Raw genomic sequence first — 22,039 nt, forward strand, 5'->3', positions numbered from 1 at the left:
GTGATCAGCTGTAATTTACATGTGCAGCTTTAATTCAAAGCTCAATAAATATTTATCAATAAAGTCAGAATATTAAAAAAGGTTTCTCTTTTGTATACATCAAGACTACATGCTATTTACTTAAGTTATGGCAGCTAGAACCACACAATTCAGTCTTAATTGGTAAACATAATATAACTAATGTTTTAGATTCTGCTGGGATCACATGACGTACTAATAAATTCTCAAAGTTATGACACACGTATCTGAACTGTTTATGAGCTCACATGGCCACATTCACCACAGATGTTGGTGTGTCATGATTGTTAGAGCACAGGGCACCAGCCTGCACCACGGCTGGATCCATGCTTTTTTGTTTATGCCAAATTCTGACCCCAACATTCAGATGTTGCAGCACAGACTCTTCAGACCAGGTGTTGTTTTTCCAGTGTTTGATTGTCACACTTTGTGTCTGGCCAGTGAGTCTGTTGAGCATTTACCATTTCTCCTTCACTTTGTGGTTCAACTGATCCAAATGATTCCACCTAAGATTACGTTGGTGATTGTGAAGGTAAGATCTCCTGATGCTTTTCCTCTCAGAGGCTGGATGTGTGTTTTGGATTTTCTACTGAAAAACTAATGATAGTCCTATGATTGGTATCAAGTTGGTCTTGGTATCAATATGAAAAACATGACATGTACTTTAGTTTCTTACTCAAATCCTCATCCACCAGCTGCTGCCTGAACACACTGAAATTTAATGGATGTGGAATGAGCCTTTTAACAGCCACCAAGTTTCAAGCAACTCATCTAGAGCTGGAGTTTTATTTTAACTGTGTAAATGGGCCTAACCCTAATGAGGGATTCATGGCAGCATTGTGTTTCTTTGCAAAAGTATTTGGTTAAAAGAGTGAAGAATTCTATAGCCAGCCATGTCTGTGTGCAGTCAAAAAAACCCACACCCATACAAACCCAGTGATAATAGTATCCATGGCTTTAATGCAGATTGTTTCGTTTGTTTGCTTTTTGAGTAGATGTTGTGAACAGGAAAAGAGCAAAAGCTGAGTTAATGCTAAGGGACAAAAACATACTGCAAATTGTGAAAAACAAGTGTGGTGTGGTGGGGATATGATTAAAATGCAATAATGCCACCTAGAGGAATTTCAACCCAGGAAATATAAATGGTAAATGGCCTGTATTTGTATAGCACTTTACTTAGTCCCTAAGGACTCCAAAGCGCTTTACACGTTCAGTCACACACACATTCACAAACTGGTGATGGCAAGCTACATTGCAGCCACAGCTGCCCTGGGGCGCACTGACAGAGACGAAAGAGCATTTTCAAACAAACCAAGTAGAAGATGAAAATACACAGAGGCAGTCTGGTTTCAGTATTAAGATACCTTTAATATATTAGCTTTTTTCCTTAAACAATTTCAGCATGGATCACAATAAAAGATGAGTGTGGGAGGGCCATCTTGTAGTAGAGTCCTAAATTACGCAAAACAGCCTATTATTGAGCTGGACTAACAGTGAGGACCATTAGAGGAAAATCACATTGTTAGGTTCATTTTGATCAATGTTGTCATTGTTGTACTTACATTTGTAAACCTTGCCTTAAACTGCATGTTTAGATATTCTTCTGTGTAGGGGAAGCAATTGGCTATAGTGTTAAACTGCAGGCAGATTCCATTCTAAAGGTCCTGGTTGTCTTATCCGGTAAAAGATGGTCACTCGGGGCCATTTAGGAGCTCATCTGTGCTTGTATATGGTGAACCATTAAAGTTAAGCCAAATAAAGGGTGAGGGGAGATGACCCTTGTCACACACACACACACACACACACACACACACACACACACACACACACACACACACACACACACACACACACACACACATGCTCGCACATGCATAAACACGCACACACACATACACATGCACACAGTGCTTTAACTGTTATGACACACCATTTATGGTTTTACAATGGGGGGTTGTGTCATTTCAACCAGCGGGGCCTGCAAGCGCAGACCCAACATTTATGTACCAAAGAAGGAAAAAAAACAAAAAATTAAAAAATACCCTAATATTTTACACCCAAGTTGCTGTGCAACAAAAGCAGTGTGGAAGAGGACTCCATCACCAGAGATGTCCCATGGGTAATGGCTTATCCTCGGTCACTGCAATAAAAAACAAACAAACAAACATAGCAAAAACAAGAACCACTAAAATCTCTACTCCAGCAAATCAGTTAATCCGCAAACAGGGCATCAAATAAGCCATTACACCGCATATTCAACCAAGAAAAGGGATAAGATAGAGGAGGACGAGCATACGGCCACATTTTTTAATATTTCTGTCATATTCGTGGGGGGGTCTCATGTAATATTGGTACCAAACCATTATCACACAGCTACAACGAATGGGTTTCAGCCCAGACTACAAAAAAATCCCACACATACTAGTAGCATGTAAAACCAACACTGGGACATACAGATAAACACTGTGTGTCTCCAAACTTGCAGTGTTGGTCTTAGGTATCATTTTTAAATATCTCAAGTTAGATTCAGAACCATCCTGAGTTTCATAACAAACACAAAGAGACATGTGTGTTTCCTGGTTGTGCTCGTTAACTTCTGCTTGTGTTGTTGTTTTTGGTGTTGATGTGTACGGCTGGCAGCAGGAGAGCTGCAGCCGTTGAATGTACTGTTACAGCAACCGTGTGATTACTATAAGGGTGGACAGCGTGCGGCTCAGGGTGAGCTGGAGGCTGGCACGCCGGAGGGACCACGCTTAAATGAACATAAAAATAGTGCTAAGTAGATAGATATATACATGAATGCAAGTGGTGATCAGTGCCAAACATGGAATGATGCAGTGAACACAGTGTAGGGTCATGTGTTTGTGGTGCGAACAGTCATATGGTTATTGTTCATGAGTCCAACAGCAGAGGGGAAGAAACTGTTCTTATGGCTCTGTTCTTATGTTCTGGTGCGAATGGACCGGAGCCTCCTGCCTGAGGGGAGCAGGTCAAACAGACTGTGTCCAGGGTGAGAAGGGTCAGCTGTGATCCGAGCTGCACGCCCCAGTGTCCTGGAGGTGTACAGGTCCTGCAGAGATGGGAGTCTGCAGCCAATCACCTTCTCGGCAGAGCGCACAACACAGTGCAGTCTCTGTTTGTCCCTGATAGTGGCTCCAGCGTACCACACGGTGATGGAGGAGGTGAGGATGGACTCGATGATTGCAGTGTAGAATTGCATCATCGTCTGTGTTCGCAGGTTGGATTTCTTCAGCTGCCTCAGGAGTACATCCTCTGCTAGGCTAGAAGCGGGCGATGGGGGTATGTGGCGGGGCATGTTCTGCGATGCCACTGCAGTTTTGGTGGTGGTGATGTGTACAGCTGGCAGTGGGAGAGCTGTTGAATGTACTGTTACAGCAACCGTGTGATTATTGTAAGATTATTGTAAGAATTGTAAGAATAAATGATGCTGTGAACCATGAAAAAGCCATCAGGTCTGCCGTGGTGCCGATCTTTGTTTTGTTTTGTTTTTTATCTTAAGTGCACGCAAACCAGTAAACAAATTAAAACAAATACTGTTGATAAACTATAATACAAAAATTACAATTAAAATTCTCAACAACAAAAACAACTGGTAAAAACATAATTAATATGTAAACAACTTAACAACCCACAAAATGTCTGAGTCACGTGACGTGTCAGCGCAACACCGAAACATAACATTGGGGGAGAGGGAGTAAAGTGTGCCTGCTCTCCGCTGACACAGCAGCGGTGAGTCCAGTGACCGGGTTGTTTCGTCTTTGCCGAAAGCACAGCGTTGTAAACAAGCAGAACTCAAAGTAAAGAATCAATCTCACCAGGCTAGTATCGATCTGATACCGATGCCGATTTGGTATCGATACTAATCAAATCAAATCAAATCAAATCACTTTTATTGTCACATCACATGTGCAGGTACACTGGTACAGTACATGTGAGTGAAATTCTTGTGTGCGAGCTTCACAAGCAACAGAGTTGTGCAAAATACAATAATGTAAAACAAGCAAAATATAAAAATGGCTAATCTAAAAAGTAATAATTATATGTACAATATGTAAAGGTATGTACATTACTGAATGTGTATACTAAATATGTTTTTCTACGTGTGTGTGTTTGAGTGTGTATATGTATAAATGTATAAATATCGAAGCACTATCGATATTTGCTTCGATGTTTGCCAAAATTCATCAGAACATGTATCTAGTACCTAATCAAATCAAATCAAATCACTTTTATTGTCACATCACATGTGCAGGTACACTGGTACAGTACATGTGAGTGAAATTCTTGTGTGCGAGCTTCACAAGCAACAGAGTTGTGCAAAATACAATAATGTAAAACAAGCAAAATATAAAAATGGCTAATCTAAAAAGTAATAAATATATGTACAATATGTAAAGGTATATACATTACTGAATGAACCTAGTGTATCTTTTTAGATACCATTTGTTACTTTTCAAATTCTATATTTATTAAGTTATGCAGGCTTATTTGCACAACAAGGCTAAATAATTATATAAACTTTTCTATATCTAAATAGTCTACAGTCGTCGCCAAACTTTTGGCGACGTTGTTTCAGTTGTTTCTGTGATTCACTGAAACATAATTACAAGCACTTCATACGTTTCAAAGGCTTTTATCGACAATTACATGACATGTATGACAAGAGTCAGTATTTGCAGTGTTGGCCCTTCTTTTTCAGGACCTCTGCAATTAGACTGGGCATGCTCTCAATCAACTTCTGGGCCAAATCCTGACTGATAGCAACCCATTCTGCCATAATCACTTCTTGGAGTTTGTCAGAAGTTATGGGTTTTTGTTTGTCCCCCCGTCTCTTGAGGATTGACCACAAGTTCTCAGTGGGATTAAGATCCCGGGAGTTTCCAGGCCATGGACCCAAAATTTCAACGTTTTGTTCCCCGAGCTACTTAGTTATCACTTTTGCCATCCATCGTGCTGGAAAATGTGTTTCTTACCTCTTACTTTTATTTTTATTTAATTACCATCTCTAAAGAGATCTCTGAACATGAAAAATCTGTAAATCACATTATCATTTTTTAGCATTTTTTAAATGTTAACAGCAATTATATGGAGTAAATTTTAGGTTCTTAATAATTCTTGACCATGAAATGCACCCTCTTTAAGAGGTTTGGCAAGAAGAGGATAAAGGACACCACCTTACTCACAGTCCATGTCTCTAACCCAGTTAGCTCTACACACACACACACACACACACACACACACACACACACACACACACAGACACACACACAGGTGCATACACATGCGCATGCACCTGTTCCTGGTAAAGGTAGGGAGTAAAGTTCAGGCTGGTCAAGAGGACAGACAGATCTCCGTCGTGCCCCGGAGGAAGACGGAGGAGCTGGACGGCACGACCACGGTGAGTGCTTGATGAGTCACCCCTGAAAGGCTATTTATAGGGTGATCAAAACATATGCATGTACTGGGGTTGTTCTTGCTCCAGACTCTGTGATTATAAAGATTTAGGCCAAATGTGCAATCGTTTTGGGGTTCGGCCCGTGTTTCGCCTTCATCGTGTGTTGTGCATTGTGTAGTATACGTGGGGTAACGAGAAGGGATTAACACCTCACGAGCAGCTCCCGATCATCAATCGTTTGGTCGTAAGAAAATCAAACCTGTTTGAAATCCTGTCGGCCGTCGGGTGTCACCGCAGCCTCTCACACTGCGCATGCGCAAACACAGAAATGAAAGTGAAAAGACGGAGCAGCACGGCAGTGCAGCGTGTGATCTGGACACAAGCGATGGATGCACAACTTGTAGAACTTTGGAAAGCTCATCTGAACAATTTCGATGCGGCGTCAAAAAATAATCACGACCACAACAACCATAAAAATAGTTGGATTTACATTGCTGCTCAATCACATCTGCCTGATCAATGTTTTTCATTAGCAATTTAGCAAAGCTGATGGTGGTGTGTGTGTGTCTGTGCGAGTGAAAGACAGAGAGGGAGAGCGAGCGACAGATTTTCTGTTATAAGCTTCACGTTATGGACGCACAGTGTGAGCACTCAGGTCGTATCTGAGCATCGGGCCGTATAGTGTGAGACCCTGCATCGTGACCTACGAACTTCTAAACCCTGCGAGTCAATTGTGCAAAAGCAGAGCAGAAGCCGAATAACACGATGAAGAAAAAAAAAATACACTTGCACAGTGTATGCCCAGCTTAAGACATAAAGACTGGTTGGCAATGTTCTGGAAATGATCAATTGCTAAAAAAATGTATTTCCCCATCGGGTTGGTGGGTGGTAGCAGGAGGTAGTAACTATGAAACTGGTTGCTAAAGGAAGTAGTTGCTCGCAATCTCTACCTGAAATTTGTTGCAACTTGTGCTCTTTGTCAGTTGGGAGTTGCAATGAAAAGGCACAACTTTTACTTGAAAGACAAATGTCCTAGGATCGGCAATATTTCAGACAAGGTGGAGTCTTCTATGCAAACTGCAGTAATCTGTTGTGATATTTTTTCCCTAGCATTTAGTGGTTGCCATGGCATTACCAGGCAGTATCTAGGCAAGTGTGATCAAGTGATTAAGGTCCAATTATCTGACTTGATCATATGTATTAAATAAAAATCAAAAACAGAAAACAAATTTCTGTGTGGACAGATGACGATGCCATCATCTGAGTCGCCCTCCTCATGCTGCGCGTCCTGTATCAGTCTGAAGGACAGATGTCCTCGACCTCGGGGACTCATCAACCTGCTCATCACTAAAGGTAACAAACACTCATAATGTGAGAATTATCAGCCCAAGGACCAGAAGTGGGTCAAGTATCCAAAAATTGTACATTGTAAAAACATCAACAAAATAAGACACAACAATTCTAATTTCCAGATTTCAGTTTTTCATAACATAAAGCCTTTTTAATCAGTATCTAAAGTAAATAATATAAATATATAAACAATGCAAACCACTTCCAGTGACAAGATATGCAGGGAGAGCTGTACTGATTTTGATCGACAGCTTCCATGCAATAGATCCATACCTCCAGTGAATGGACATGTAAGGTACCTCTCCAGCTCCCCTGCTTCTGGCGTTCCTTCCATGGATCCATTATCTTCGTCGGTTAGGCTGCTGTTTGCGCTGGCCTCATCTAGCGCAAACAGCAGGTGAAACTAGTTCATGCATTTATTACTTCCAGGCTGGACTACTGTAATTCCTTATTATCAGGATGTCCTAAAAACCTTCAGCTGATCCAAAATGCTGCAGCAAGAGTCCTGACAGGGACTAGAAAGAGAGAGCATATTTCTCCTGTTTTGGCTTCCCTTCATTGGCTTCCTGTTAAATCCAGAATTGAATTCAAAATCCTGCTCCTCACATACAAGGTCTTAAATAATCAGGCCCCATCTTATCTTAATGACCTTGTAGTACCATATCACCCTATTAGAGCACTTCGCTCTCGCTCTGCAGGCCTACTTGTTGTTCCTCAAGTATTTAAAAGTAAAATGGGAGGGAGAGCCTTCAGTTTTCAGGCCCCTCTTCTGTGGAACCAGCTTCCAGTTAGGATTCGGGAGACAGACACTATCTCTACTTTCAAGATTAGGCTTAAAACTTTCCTTTTTGCTAAAGCATATAGTTAGGGCTGGACCAGGTGACCCTGAATCCTCCCTTAGTTATGCTGCAATAGACGTAGGCTGCCGGGGATTCCCATGATGCATTGAGTTTTTCCTTTTCAGTCACCTTTCTCACTCACTATGTGTTAATAGACCTCTCTGCATCGAATCATATCTGTTATTAACCTCTGTCTCTCTTCCACAGCATGTCTTTATCCTGTTTTCCTTCTCTCACCCCAACCAGTCGCAGCAGATGGTCGCCCCTCCCTGAGCCTGGTTCTGCCGGAGGTTTCTTCCTGTTAAAAGGGAGTTTTTCCTTCCCACTGTCGCCAAAGTGCTTGCTCATAGGGGATCATATGATTGTTGGGTTTTTCTCTGTATTTATCATTGTGCGATCTACTGTACAATATAAAGCGCCTTGAGGCGACTTTTGTTGTGATTTGGCACTATATAAATAAAATTGAATTGAATTGAATTGAATGTCTGATGAAGTTGAGACCTGTGGATATATGGTTTTCAAAAGAATTAGGTCTGGTCAGTATAGTTCTGTACAGACTGTCAGGTTGTTTGGCATGAAAATTTGATCACACTGGAGATGGTTTTTTACTAACTCTTGTTGAAAAACAAAATCTTGTCATTCTTATCCCGCACAAACAATTTGCAATGAATTCCAGATTAAGTTCAAAATAAGAACGCGTGCAAGGCTAACAAGTGCTAGCCAATAGATCCTCCTCGCACTGTTTGGCTGTTACTTTAATGCAGACTGTTTAAACTAAACAAGTTGCTGTTTCACATAATATACCCTGTCAACTGAAGTATTGTCTTCTGATTTAACAGTTAAAGCAGTAGAGATGAGCTGGTTAATGAACTCTAGGTTCATTAACCAGGCTAGCTGTTAGCTTATAGCTCATCTATGCTAACCAGCGAGCAGTTAAAAGCTGCGGAAACAACACCCACAAACGTATCTCACCACAACGAGTGACTCATTCAAACTCAATTCAGTAAAAATCAAATTTACCATCACTATAACCACAGCTAAAAAGATATTTAGAGTAAACTTACCGCAACTCGTTTCCTCAGGATACATGAGTTGAGTTTTTTCACACTGAAAAGTCTGTTCGTTTTGGCTCTCACTGAAGACACCAACACTGAAGACATAGCTGTTCTTTTGTACTGCTTTTAAGTGAAACAATCTTTGAATATGAGGCCAAGAGTGTTCATCCTCTTCAGTTCTAGCGGAGACAGTAGACTCTGACATGTTTTCATGTGTTTCTTCTTTCCGCGTGTCCACTACTTTAACCCTGGAGAACCCATGGGGTCAGAGCCGACCCCATTGGTTTTCTAGGGAAACCATGGGGTCAAATTTGACCCCATGGGTTCTCCAGGGTTAAAAGGCTTGGGCCGCTCTGCCCGCCACAGTTTCAAACTGGTCATGTGACTGCATGGCCACATCTGATTGGTAAAAGATTGGTAAAAAAGTTACAGGAAAGTCCACTGGCGGAATGATCCATTATGAGCAGTATTATGTAATGTGTGAAGTTAATCTTTTTTTTTAAAGTAACGAGTCATTAGTCGACATATGGAAACAGGTAACGAGTCAAATATTGCAAAATGTAGCGGAGTAAAAGTACCGTTTCTTCTTCACAAATGTACTCAAGTAAAAGTAAAAAGAATTGTGCAAAAAAGGTACTTTAAAAGTACTTTTTTTTTCAAAAACTTACTCAAGTAAATTTAATGGAGTAAATATAACTCATTACTACCCACCTCTGCCAAGGACCAGCAGCACTGTGAATATGCGTACTATCAGAGAAATAGAAAAACTCTGAAACTTAACGAGTTTAAAAGATTTCACGTCTGCTTGCAGTGTGTTTGTTTGCTCTGCTGTTCGGAGTCGTCTGGTCCATCACGGGAAAAGAGTGTTTACCTGGAGGGAACCTGTTTGGCATCATCATACTCTTCATCTGCTCCGTGCTGGGAGGGAAGCTGGTGGGAATGATCCAGCTGCCTACACTGCCCCCCTTTCCTCCACTGCTTGGTACGGCCCAGTAACTTATTGTGTTGTAGTCTAATCCAGATTAATAGAGGTTATGTAAAACTTAATAAATACTTCCTGTGTTAAATGTATGTAGAGCCTACGGTGTAGTCCATGCAAGTTCCCAGCGTTTATACTCGAGCGCTGTTATGTGCTGCAATTGTGCAGCTCGAACACTAGGGGGTGCTGGGATTTCTCTCTTTGAGAATGATCCATTCTCCATCAATCCATCCAATCGATTTCAGTCAATTTTTTGCATTATAAATATGTTCTACTTTCAGGTGTGTAAGCAATGTTATGCCACATATTTTGCTTTTTTTTCTAGTGTTACTAAAGTTCTTCTGTAGTCCATTTGGAAGTTGTGGTTAGTGGTTGTGAAAGAAAAAGTGGAGTTTGACTTGGCTCAGTTTTATCACATGGGCCTCTGTTATTCAGTGTTCCATGCTATTTTATTTTCTTATAAGAAGGAAAAGGAGAACAGTCCTCATATGTGACATACATGGACATTTGAATATTGGAACATCTATGATACACACCAAAATAATGCATAATAGGAAAGTACAAAGGCAAAGTTAATCCACTCTATAATACAACCTGCATCCCTAACAGTACTTCATACATACAAACTTCTTCCACTAAATTACTTGAAAATCTTCACTGCTTATTATTTCATGTCAATAAAACTTGAATTGCTGTCCCCTTATTCTATGTACAGTATCTATCAGTAAGTATATGTAGATACTTAGACGTACATTACAATTTCAAATAAAACACAATGAAATTCTATTTAATTTTAGGGTGATCACACCCTCTGTCACAGCCCATATCACAAAGTGCTACCACACATTATGTTAGATATAGTCCTTACAGCTACAGCAAGCCTGTACAAACTTGTGTGTGTGTGTGTGTGTGTGTGTGTGTAGGTATGCTGCTGGCAGGTCTGCTATTGCGTAACGTTCCTTACATAACGGACGCCATCTTCATCGACACTCGCTGGTCTGCAGCTCTGAGGAACATCGCCTTGTCCATCATCCTGACCAGAGCTGGTCTGGGCCTCAACCCTGAGGTACGTGTACAATTAAATATAAAGCTATACAATTCCTGACATGCTGGTAGTTACACACAGAAATTCTAAAGCAGTCGCTTAAATCTGTGTTTGCATGCAGGCTTTACGTCGACTGAAAGCAGTGTGTGTACGTGTTGCAGTTGGACCCTGTATGGTGGAAGCCTGCATTGCTGCTGTGGTCTCTCACTTCCTGCTGGGTCTGCCATGGGTTTGGGGTTTCATACTGGGGTAATTTGTGCACACACATACAGACACACACACAATGGTCTTAGTCAATACTTTAGTTGACATGTTGGAATCTCTTTAAACAGACTTTAAACAGGTGGTTTCTGCATGTTAACTGCAGCTATTTCTTTCTGTATGACTGAGTCAAAGTAAGTAAAGTGACACTCACTGTATCTGTGGTGTGTGTGTTTGTGCAGTTTTGTACTGGCTGCCGTTTCTCCAGCAGTTGTTTTTCCTTCAATGCTGCTCCTGCAGAGAGAAGGATATGGAGTGGAGAAGGTAAATTATCACCTGTTACTATCATCACCACATTTGACTGATGAAAGATTCATTCTGCGACAAGGGGCAACATATGGGTGGAAAAAGAGATGAGCCTGAGATGAGTCTATAGAAATGACACAACATGTGTGTAGGCTTATGCAGAGCAAGTATAACCTAAAAATAACAGCCATTACTAGAGGAGTCTAGAACTCCTGTAATGGCTGTAGCTCCATCAACACATTCTCAGTGATTGCTAAGCTTCCTAATTGTGTCCTTGCCACTTTACAAGGACCCGCAGTGACCTCTAGGACACCCACTGTGGTCCTTAATACCTTCTACAAAGTTACAAGCTTAAGCAGAGTCGGAATACTTTATTGATCCCTTATTGATCACTTATCAATAAGGTATTAGTCACTTATTAATCACTTATTGATAAATAGCTGGATAAGAAGAATAGCGTGTGCAAGAAGGGTGTAGCTGTTGCAGTATACAGTGTGTTAAGTGGATGAGTTGTACAGGGAGATGACCACAGGCAGGAATGATTTCCTGTGTCATTCAGTGGTGCTTTTTGGTAATCTCAGCCTCTCGCTGAACGTGCTCCTGTGACTGACCAGCATGTCATCAAGTGGGTGTGAGGTTTTATCCAACATTGTCTTTATCTTGGACAACATCCGCCTTTCCGACACCACCTTAAGGGAGTCCAGCTCCATCCCCACAACATTACTGGCCTTACGAATCAGTTTATTGAGTCTGTTGGCATCTGGGACCCTCAACCTGCTCCCCCAGCATGCAACAGCGTAGAGGATCGCACTGGCCACAATAGACTCGTAGGAAATCCTTAACATTGTCCAACAGATGTTGAAGGACCTCAGAGGCGACTCTGGCCCGTCCTGTAAAGTGCTGTGGTGTTTTAGCCCAGTCCAGTTTATTTTCAATGTGTACTCCGAGGTATTTATAGCCCTCCACAATGTCATTGACCCCCTGGATTGAAGCAGGGGTCAAGCGTTTCCTGGTCTTCCTGAAGTCCATGATCAATTCCTTGGTCTTTGCCACGTTGAGCTGCAGATGATTCTGCTCACACCACGTGACAAAGGAGTCGACCACAGCCCGGTACTCCGTCTCATCATCCCTGCTGATGCATCCAACCACTGTAGAGTCATCAGAAAACTTCTGAAGATGGCAGGTCTCTGTGCAGTGGCTGAAGTCTTTGGTGTAGAGGGTGAAGAGGAAGGGAGAGAGGACAGTCCCTTGTGGTGCCCCTATGTTGCTGATTACCTTGTCATACACCCTGTGGAAGACGTACATATTGTGGTCTTCCTGTCAGGTAATCAACAATCCAGGACACCAGAGAAGCATCCACCTGCATCGCTGTTAACTTATCTCCCAGGAGGGTCGGCCTGATGTTGTTGAAAGCACTGGAAAAGTCAAAAAACATGACCCTCACAATTAAGTAGGTAGATGATGGCGTCCTCAGTTCCGAGACGGGGCTGGTAAGCAAACTGAAGAGGATCCAGATGTGGTCTTACTATGGGTCGGAGCTGGTCCAGGATGAGCCTTTCCAGGGTCTTCATGATGTGGGAGGTCAGTCCCACAGGCCTGTAATCCTGGGGGCCACTGGGACGTGGTGTCTTTGGTATAGGGTCGAGGCATGATGTCTTCCACAGCACTGGGACCCTCTTCAGACTCAGACTCAGCATGAACAGTTTATGGAAGACTCCACAAAGCTGGGGGGCACAGGTCTTGAGGATGACCAAACTTCGTCTGGTCCAGAAGACTTGCTTGAGTGGAGTCTCCTCATTTGCATCTGAACCTGGTCTTGAGAGAAAGTGATGGGTGGTGGAGAGGTGTCAGGAAAATCCCTTGAAGCTTTGATAGGATAGTGATTCAGTAACAATACCCTTTTAAAGGAGTTGTAAACCTTATCAGTTATCAAAACACCCTCCAAATTAATTCATAAGCTTATAATACACAAGTAGAATCCCTTCAGCTACTTAGTACTAGCTACTACAGCTACTTCTAAAAGCCTTAAAACACTTGAAGTTTATTCAAACTCCTAGGACCTGGTGTCCACATGTGTGGACATCATATTTTGGGTTATTTAGACCAAAATACTCACTTTTGCTCTACAAGGGCCTGATATCCACTTATGAGGACATTATAATGCTACTGTTCTATCAAAATTTTAAACGAATATCCTCATGTGGCTCTTATTTTTCTTAAAAACAAAAATAAGGTAAAAAAAAATCTGGTAATTCTTTGTTTTTACTTTCATCGGGCCCCAATATGCCCAAATATCAAAGAGAAATTAAAAATGCATGCCGTGGAAGAGTTCGGGTCTTAGGAGGTTAAATGAAAGCGACACTCCTAATCACCCAAAAGAGCTCAAGGCTCCTTCAGGATTGACTAATAGTTAAGCTTCACCAACCCAAAAACTTCCAAAGGGTCAAGAGCATTTAAAGATCTAATGTCACTGTGTGTTGTTCTTCAGGGAATCCCCACCCTCCTGATTGCTGCTGGAAGCTTTGATGTTATTCTCGCCATAACAGGATTCTCTACTTGTTTGGGAATCGCCTTCTCTACAGGTCAGACAAAAAGTTTCTGTCCTGTGCTTTTCAGTTTGTTTTTTTCTAGTCTACATGGTCTGGTTGTGTTTGTCCTGCAGGTTCTACATGGATGAACATACTGAAGGGTCTGCTGGAGGTGGTGGGAGGCATCGTAGCTGGTATGATCCTGGGAATGTTCTTGTACTGCTTCCCCAGCAATGACCAGGTCTGACATTTTTTTATTAATATGATTTTCCTTTTTTAATTGTTCATAAAATGTGTCCTTAATATCTTCTGTCTGATCACAGGAGGATCTGGTCTTGAGGAGGACCCTCATGTTGCTGGGTCTGTCCACATTTTCAGTCTTCTTCAGTAATGTTATTGGTTTTGCTGGAGCTGGAAGTCTCTGTACACTGGTGCTGGCTTTCCTGGCTGCACTGGGCTGGAAGACTGAAAAGGTAACATATATCAGGATCACTTTAACCTGCATCCCGCCCCTTGGATTTTGCCATGTTTACCCTAAATCATCATCATCTTTAATGGCTGGCACCATGGCATGTGGTTAATCCAGGTATCTCTAACTTCGCAATCAGGCACCAGTAGCAGAAATGGTGGGTCGGTCATGGGATGTGTTTCAGCCACTCCTGTTTGGTCTGATTGGAGCTGAGATCACAATTAAAGCCCTCAGCCCAAGTACTGTGGGTAAGAACATTATATTAACGACATATTTCAGTTAGACGTTGCTCCATTTGGGTCTAGATTTTGTTGTCAGTTACTAGGAGCCCAGTGGGCCCAGTAATCAAAGAGCATTAACCTGCGGAGCAAAACATTTCACTGCTTGAGGAAATTTAAGATATTGGTTTCCTCTTTATTGTTGTGTCTATGCCCTTAGGTCTGGGTATGGCCTGCATTCTTATTGGTCTGGTGATCCGTCTACTTGTCACCTTCCTGTTGGTTCATTATGGAGGATTCAACTTAAAAGAGAAGCTCTTCATTTCTGTGGCCTGGGTGCCTAAAGCTACTGTGCAGGTCTGTGAGTGTGTAATCCTGATATTAGACTGCTAGAAGATATTCATTTTACAAAACTCTCTTTATCTGACTTTATAAATCCAGAACTAGAAACACTTCAGCCTTATCCAGAAACTTCTAAAGGATCCACAAAGTCTCTTAACACTCCTAAAATGCCACTGGTGTTCAGAACAGCGACTAAAATTATTCACACAAATCTTGTGTTTTATAAACCACTGAAATCATTAAATTGACTTGATTAGAACTACCTACATGGCTCCTTAATTCTCTTTATTGACTTCTAAAACCTAAATTACTATGATAATCACACATACATGTTGTAATTTGTCATTAGTCATGAAACCCAAGGGCCTCTACATCTTCCTCAGTTACGACTAAAAACTAAAAAGTACCGTTGTTTCCCTTAAAACCACCTCTGTGATTTTAATGATACATGCCTTCATTGTTAATCTGCACTTCAACTGAGCAGTCATTTATGTCTGTATGTGCTAGGCTGCCATTGGTTCCAAGGCATTGGACATGGCGAGGGAGGAAGGGGACGAGGCCTTAATTAAGTTTGGTTTGGACGTGCTAACATTAGCGGTGTTAGCCATCTTGACCACAGCTCCAGTTGGTGCACTGGGTATCGGACTGGCAGGACCCCGTCTCCTGGCCCGGCAGGTCAAAGGTCAGCAGGCATACACATCTACATACTGTGTAGTGGCTTCATAATTTTACTCTTAAATCACTGAACAGTGTCAGGTGTAGTCATATGTAAACAACAAATGTCTTTTCTTCCCCTTTCTAAAAATCCCGACCTCAGCAGAAGAGACAGAAGGCGAAGCTACACCATCTTACCTGTGAGATTACTACACTATCTTATCCACCTTTACTTCTAATCAAATAACTGTTGAATCATTATACGGCTATAAGCGATGGTAGACTGGAAAGAATGTGAGGGTTTAGGCTTTATGGCCCTGAAGGGAGGGGGGAAAGCTGTAAGAGTCTGTGTAACTGTTGGACACTTCGAGATGGTGCCAGACACCCTCCTGTGCACATCTCCCATCCGGACGTCTGTAATGCTCAAAGTGTTGTATGGAATAAAGAGATTGTTGATTGAGCATTTATACACTGAGTGTTGTTCTTCCTTCAGCCCAAAGATGAAAGAACTGGGGTATTTAACAAACCGCAACGGGGTTGTTCAAGAAAAAGACAACGTGACTCTCACGAGCAAGCTATGAAGCTTCTGAATGGAAAAACTCCTTATATATATAAACTGTATATACAATATATAGGTATGTCCACACATAATGTAAATGATAAACAGAGTTTAGCTGCAGTTGATTTATATATACTGGCTGTAGGTTTCTTCTATTTTCTCATATACTCAGGTTAGAAACTGTAAATGTCCAAATGTTTATATTTTTATCAGGCTATTATTAGTAAAGCAAAAGCAAATGCCCCGTGTGTTAAAAGTACCGATATATTCTGTCTTGTAACATTCTACATATTTCAGCTATTTTACAATCCTTTGAAATGAACTCTGTTTGTCACATGTCTGAGCTACACCGGTCTTATTTAGACTGGTGGAAAACCCCCATGTTTGTATGAAAGATGAGGACTCGTCTGCAAGCACTCGTCCACTCCTGGCCAAGTTACAGTGAAATGTTTTTACAGGTAATGTTACTGCGTCAGTGGTTTTGTTCTACAAGGGCATCACCAACATGTCCTTTGTAGTGTGGTAAACTATACTATGTTGATTTTTATGTAGCATTTGTTTTTGTGAATCCAATAATTAATTTTAATTACTGTTGAATAGGTGAAGTACAGCTGAGGTCATTCGTCATATGGGGATTGGTAGATAGTTTAGCTAGCATGCTAATCTGACGTGTTGGGGTTTTGGTGTGGTGGAGCAATGTAGATAGACTTGATGTGGGAAGTCAGGTCTTTAAAATTACATCACATTCAATAAGAAAAAAAAAGCAATCATTTCTGATTTCAGATTTGGTTTGTTATAAAAAGTTTTTTTTTTTTTTACTGTTATATGTGTTTAAAACATGCAAAAAGCAAATATTGGTTACAGATTAAGTAAATCATGGCAGTAATAGTTAGTATAGTTAAACTCATTAAAAATGGAGAAGCTGTGTTCCCCGTTCTGGAGAACAACATCAAATATAGAAGTCATGTTTAATCTTAACCCTTTAAGACCTACCATAGAACCAAGTCCGCCAGAGCTTATATTCTATTTTTACATGCTGTAGTGCCATTTTTGGGAGCATTTCAAGTTGCTATACAACAATGCAACCATTATAGCCCAAATTTTAATAATATGTATGCATTAAGTGCATAGTAATTACATAAATTGCCAAAAAGTGCAATAAACTACAAAAAAATTGAAAATCATTTTTGTTTTTTTAACATATATTTCTAGTTAGAGAAATGTAAGAGGCTTATCCCTCAAAACTGTAAATACAAAAAAGTTGCACAAAATAGTTTCCCACCACAGGAAATTTATTTTGAGTGTCTTCATAGTTTTATTTTTAAAATACACCAACTTTTATATACTGCAGGAAAAACGAAAATAAATATTATAGTGCAAATTTGCAAAAAAGCAGCATATGCATCAAAATAAACTATTTCCAGCAGTGCAATATGAATCCAAAGCATCCCAGAAACGACACAGAAAGTCATAAAGTCAAACATAACTTTTAAAAACAACAGTACAGGCTCAAGAGGCCCTGATGGTAAAAAAAACTACATTTCGGCGAAAATGACGTCACTTCCGGTTTCGGGCAGGTCATGGCGGACATGCGAAAGTTCGGGCTGACGTCTATTCCAACCTAGGAAGTGCTATGAACAGCTGATCGGATCGGCAAAGCGTGTTTCTGGAATATTATGTTTTTGTTCCTGCAAGCGCTTTTTATGCAGTTTTTGCAAAGCTATATGTGGAAGGAAACTGTGACCTAGGACAAGCTGATGGCATAAGATGTAAGTACAACTCCTCCGGTTTCATATGCAAAAAAAATTATTGCGCTAACTCACGTGGTTGCAGTGCTACCGGGATTTAAAAATAGTTACGCAAAACAGAGCGTGCCCGCTCCGACCGGTTTTAAAGGGTTAAATGAGTGGGTAATCTATTTTCTAATGACATTTTCTGTGGAAATTGTTATTATATATTTTTGAAAAAGATATAACAAAATAATCTTATTTAATATAATACAAAATGATAACGATCTTCTGAATGTTTATCATAGCATCTTTTACACGCACCGCAGTTAGCCTCCAGGCTTGTATTAGTAATCATTAAGCTCCCTGTAATTATTTTATATGTCACTGTGATCAGCTGTGATTAAAATGCAAAAAAGGATTTCTCTCTTGTGTATACACTATAAGACTACATGAGATTTCATCTTCACAAGATGAGATCTCCTGATGCTTTTCCTCTCAGAGGCTGGATGTGTGCCTTGGATGTTCTACTGAAAAAACAACCACAGCACAAACTTGACCCTAATCATGGGTCTAAAGATGAAAAATGACATGTACTTGAGTTTCTTACTCAAATCCTTGTCCTCCAGCTGCTGCTTGAACACGCTGACATTTAATTATGGAGGACTTTTAACATCGTCCAAGTCCACCAGTGATAAAGTCAGTAAAGTAGAAGTCAACAGGAAAAGAGCAAAAACTGAGCTAATGTTAAAGAAGAAAAGCTTATTGGCAAATTGTGAACAGGAGAATACACAGACAGGAGTGTAGGCAAAACAAAACAACAGTAGTAGACAAGTAGACTCGACAGCAGTTCTTCAGAGTTAAGTAAGCTAATAGCTATATCCAAGTGCCAGTAGTAATGCAGCATGCAACCGCTATAACGTGGTTCACCTTCCGTGGCCTCGCTTTTCGTGGATTTTTTGTGTGCTATTTTGCATGTTTTTTTTAAACAGCGCATTGTGTTCTGCTTCCTCATTGGCTGTAGATCATTGTCAGTCAGTCTCGTCTCCTGTTCAGTACAGAATGCATTCAGCTTGTCAAATTCCCATAAATCTTTGATCACTAGCACTGTGACTCTGAAGTGCTGTACTGTATGTTTGAAAGTTTTCTCCCCAACAAACAACAATGTCAATGAAATGTTTTGCAGCGTCAAAGGCACCTGTGGTAGCACCCAAAAGGCAGAGGAAGATGCTAACCATCGCACAAAAAGTTGGACATCTGGACATGCTAAAGGAAGGTAGAAGTTACCGTAGTTTTCAGATAATAAAGCTTGCCGGATTATAAGATGCATTAAGCGAAACAAAACAGTCAGATCAGTCAAACTTTGCTCAACTCATTCTTCTTACTTTCTCTACTTCGTACGATAGATTCATAAATGTTGAATTCTCTTGCAGCTTTATTCCCATGTTCAGGACCTGAAAACAGGGTTTGATCTTTGGTTTCATTTTATTATACTGGATTTATATTTCTACGAAGGTTTGAAATTTGAGAGTGTTTAAAAGTGTGAAAATGTTCATGCCTGTCTGAGAAAAGTGTATAAAGCATGTAGTGAGGGGTTTTACAGTCTTAAAACATCTATAATATTTGTAAAAAATACAGTTGGCTACTTTGCGGATTTCACCTATCGAGGATTATTTTTAGAACATAACTCCCGTGATAAACGAGGGAACACTATATCATTAATAGTATAGTCTGGGACATCCAATTGATTAACATCAACATTGATTATTGTGCACTATTATTTTTGTTCAAGGGGGGCAAAAAATATAAAACTCTCTCTCAGCTTGTCCGTTGCCAAAAATTGCCACCTTTTGTGTACACAAAATGCTATAAAATGTATATTTATTATTAAACATTTATCTACTTTTACCGACTTGACTCTTTAAATTAGCTCCAGTCCTTTTCATCAAAAAACCAAAATTTTATCTACATTCTTTTTTTTTACTCTTTAAATGCCAGTTAGTTTATATATTACTAGTAACGTTTCAGATAAAAAGGTCAAAATGGTTTCATGAAACTTACTATTTTTTTTTCATATAAGCATCGGGGACAAGGCTGTCTTGCAATTGTTGAGGTCACTAGTGTGCGCCCTATTTCTTCCAGGATCACTCTTCATTTGTGGGTTTTAGTGAACTCCTAGTACTGTGAAGTGGTTTTCATGGGACAAAGGCATTGTATTCCAAGATCTGGGAGAAATTAGATATGAGCAGTAATGCCCTTCTTGCCATCTGCCCATAACAATAAGTGATCTGGAAGCTGTTAGGCTTACTTACTTACTCACTCCAGGACACATTTACTAACACTGTTTGTGGCTGTATGTGCTGCAGCTCTGAATTTTTTTTGAGAGTTAATATTTTGGCTATGGTGTCTTTTTATGAAATGTACATGAGTAAAAATTTATTTAGCAGGTGCTTCAAAGATAAGTTTGAATGGGAAACTCAAAGGTCAATAGTCTGTATCAACAAAAATTCACTGCAGCCAGGGCTGGCTGGGACAAAAAATCGGCACGGGCATTTTGACTAGAGACCGGCCCACCAGGTATTATAGGAAAAACCATAACGTCTTTGAATGAAAACAAACGCTGTTGTCACAGTGATGTACACTGTCTTGTTGGTATATATGTATCAATCTATTAAACTTAAACCTACATCATCCTCCCTATGCTAGCATTGTAAACAGTACAGAAACCCAAAGACTGCTTGGTTGAGTTAACATCCTGAACTATCTACAACACATGGTGGAAACCTGAAATTAAGACGGAGAAGACTAGAGGTGAGACATGACCATTACTGAATACACTGTAAAATCTAATAATCTGTTTAATTAAAAATATTAAGTAGGCTGAACTCAATTTTTATCAATTTGTTATTAGAACTCAATTTAAGTAAGTTACCAGTACTTTTTATGCAAAAACGCTAAACAACTCAATTTATTTAAGTTGTCTTAACTTAGGAAAACTAAGTAAGCTGGAAATTTTGGTTCTCAGTGTTGAAGGATGAAAGATGCGTTTTGAGCATTTTTTTCTGGAATTTGTTGAGCAAACCTGGAGAAGCTTCAGCTCAAGATATTATTGTTGTCATTGCTGGATCTTTACCTGATACACTGACTTGGTGAGTAAATGTTTACTCTTATTCAAACTGATTTTGTGGCTTCTCTTAGTTTAGCACCAGGTTTATAATCTTGCTAGCTAGTTAGTGTTAGCCTAGCGTTGCTGCTGCTGCTGGGCTCATGTTACTTAAAAATTAACACCACAGCCTTAAAAACCTTACATAAAACTATGTCTGTGAAATGTTCTGTTGATTGTTTGAAATAAAAAAGTGAGATAAGAGCCCAGACAACATTTTTCGGGAGGTGCAGCCGTTAGAGGTGGGGTGGGGTGTGGGGGGTAATTTCAATCCATAGCCATAACTAACTAAATATATATATATCATGTTTAACCTGAGTAGAATAAGACCGCAGGGGGGTTGAAAACGATACGCCAGGAGTTAGCTGTGCTCGCCGGCTCTATTGAGCCTTGGCCTCCCGGTCAGCTATCCTGCTGGTGGATAACAGAGCTCTCTGAAAATATGTAATATTTTGATAAATTAAGTAGATATTTGAGCATTACACAACTACATTCTTGCCTGAAAATATCTTAAAAGTTTATTTTGTGAAAGGGCAATCTGGGGAAAAGGAGGATCGCATTTGTCGGCCGCAGTTGTCGGAGTCTGTGTATGCGTACTTGTGTATACTTGTGGACTTGTGATACGTCGGAGACCAAGTACTGTTCCAATTCAAAGTACACATGAAGTCGAGAACGCAACAAATTCCGCGATGTGTTTTTGCTCCTCCCGTTTTTTCGAGCATGTATCGGTGGTGACTTGTGTGGACTTGGACTTGGTACAGCTAAATATCCCAGAATGCATTTCGTCCAAAACTCAAACGCGGCAATGGTGAAGGAGCGCGGCTAAAAAACTTTTGAATATTACTTTTTCTGGGTCACAAAATAAACTTTTAAGATATTTATATATATATTATGAGAATGTAGCTGTGTAAAGTTCAAATATCTGCTCGATTTATCAAGACATCACATATTTGCAAAAATGCTTCGACGTTTTTGGAGACGTCTATTTCTTCTTAATGCTTTGTGGCAGCTTTTGAACATCTGTGGCATCTGTTAATGTCAAATCTAGCCTTTCTTTAACAACATAAGCAAACTGCTTTTATATTTAACCGACTTTTCTGTTTAATTACATTTTAAATAATAATAATAATAATAATAATAATAACAATAGTATATATTTTGTTAAAAAAT

The 22,039-nt window shown here is 40.2% G+C and overlaps 2 protein-coding genes across 2 annotated transcripts in view; both read left to right on the forward strand.

Moving 5' to 3' along the window:
• LOC134623951 (zinc finger protein 664-like) overlaps nt 1-22,039 on the forward strand; it is a 507,757-nt gene that overhangs the window by 123,347 nt on the left and 362,371 nt on the right. The window lies entirely within an intron of this gene.
• On the forward strand, nt 10,583-15,715 carry LOC134623922 (sodium/hydrogen exchanger 9B2-like). The gene is made up of 10 exons (XM_063468925.2): nt 10,583-10,723; nt 10,824-10,951; nt 11,146-11,227; nt 13,698-13,791; nt 13,872-13,978; nt 14,061-14,210; nt 14,346-14,454; nt 14,645-14,781; nt 15,274-15,448; nt 15,587-15,715. Exons 1-10 carry the CDS (start codon nt 10,583-10,585, stop codon nt 15,622-15,624), a joined length of 1,161 nt encoding a protein of 386 aa, XP_063324995.2. The 3' UTR covers nt 15,625-15,715.

Source organism: Pelmatolapia mariae, linkage group LG3_W (genome assembly GCF_036321145.2).
Source record: "Pelmatolapia mariae isolate MD_Pm_ZW linkage group LG3_W, Pm_UMD_F_2, whole genome shotgun sequence".
Taxonomy (NCBI): domain Eukaryota; kingdom Metazoa; phylum Chordata; class Actinopteri; order Cichliformes; family Cichlidae; genus Pelmatolapia; species Pelmatolapia mariae.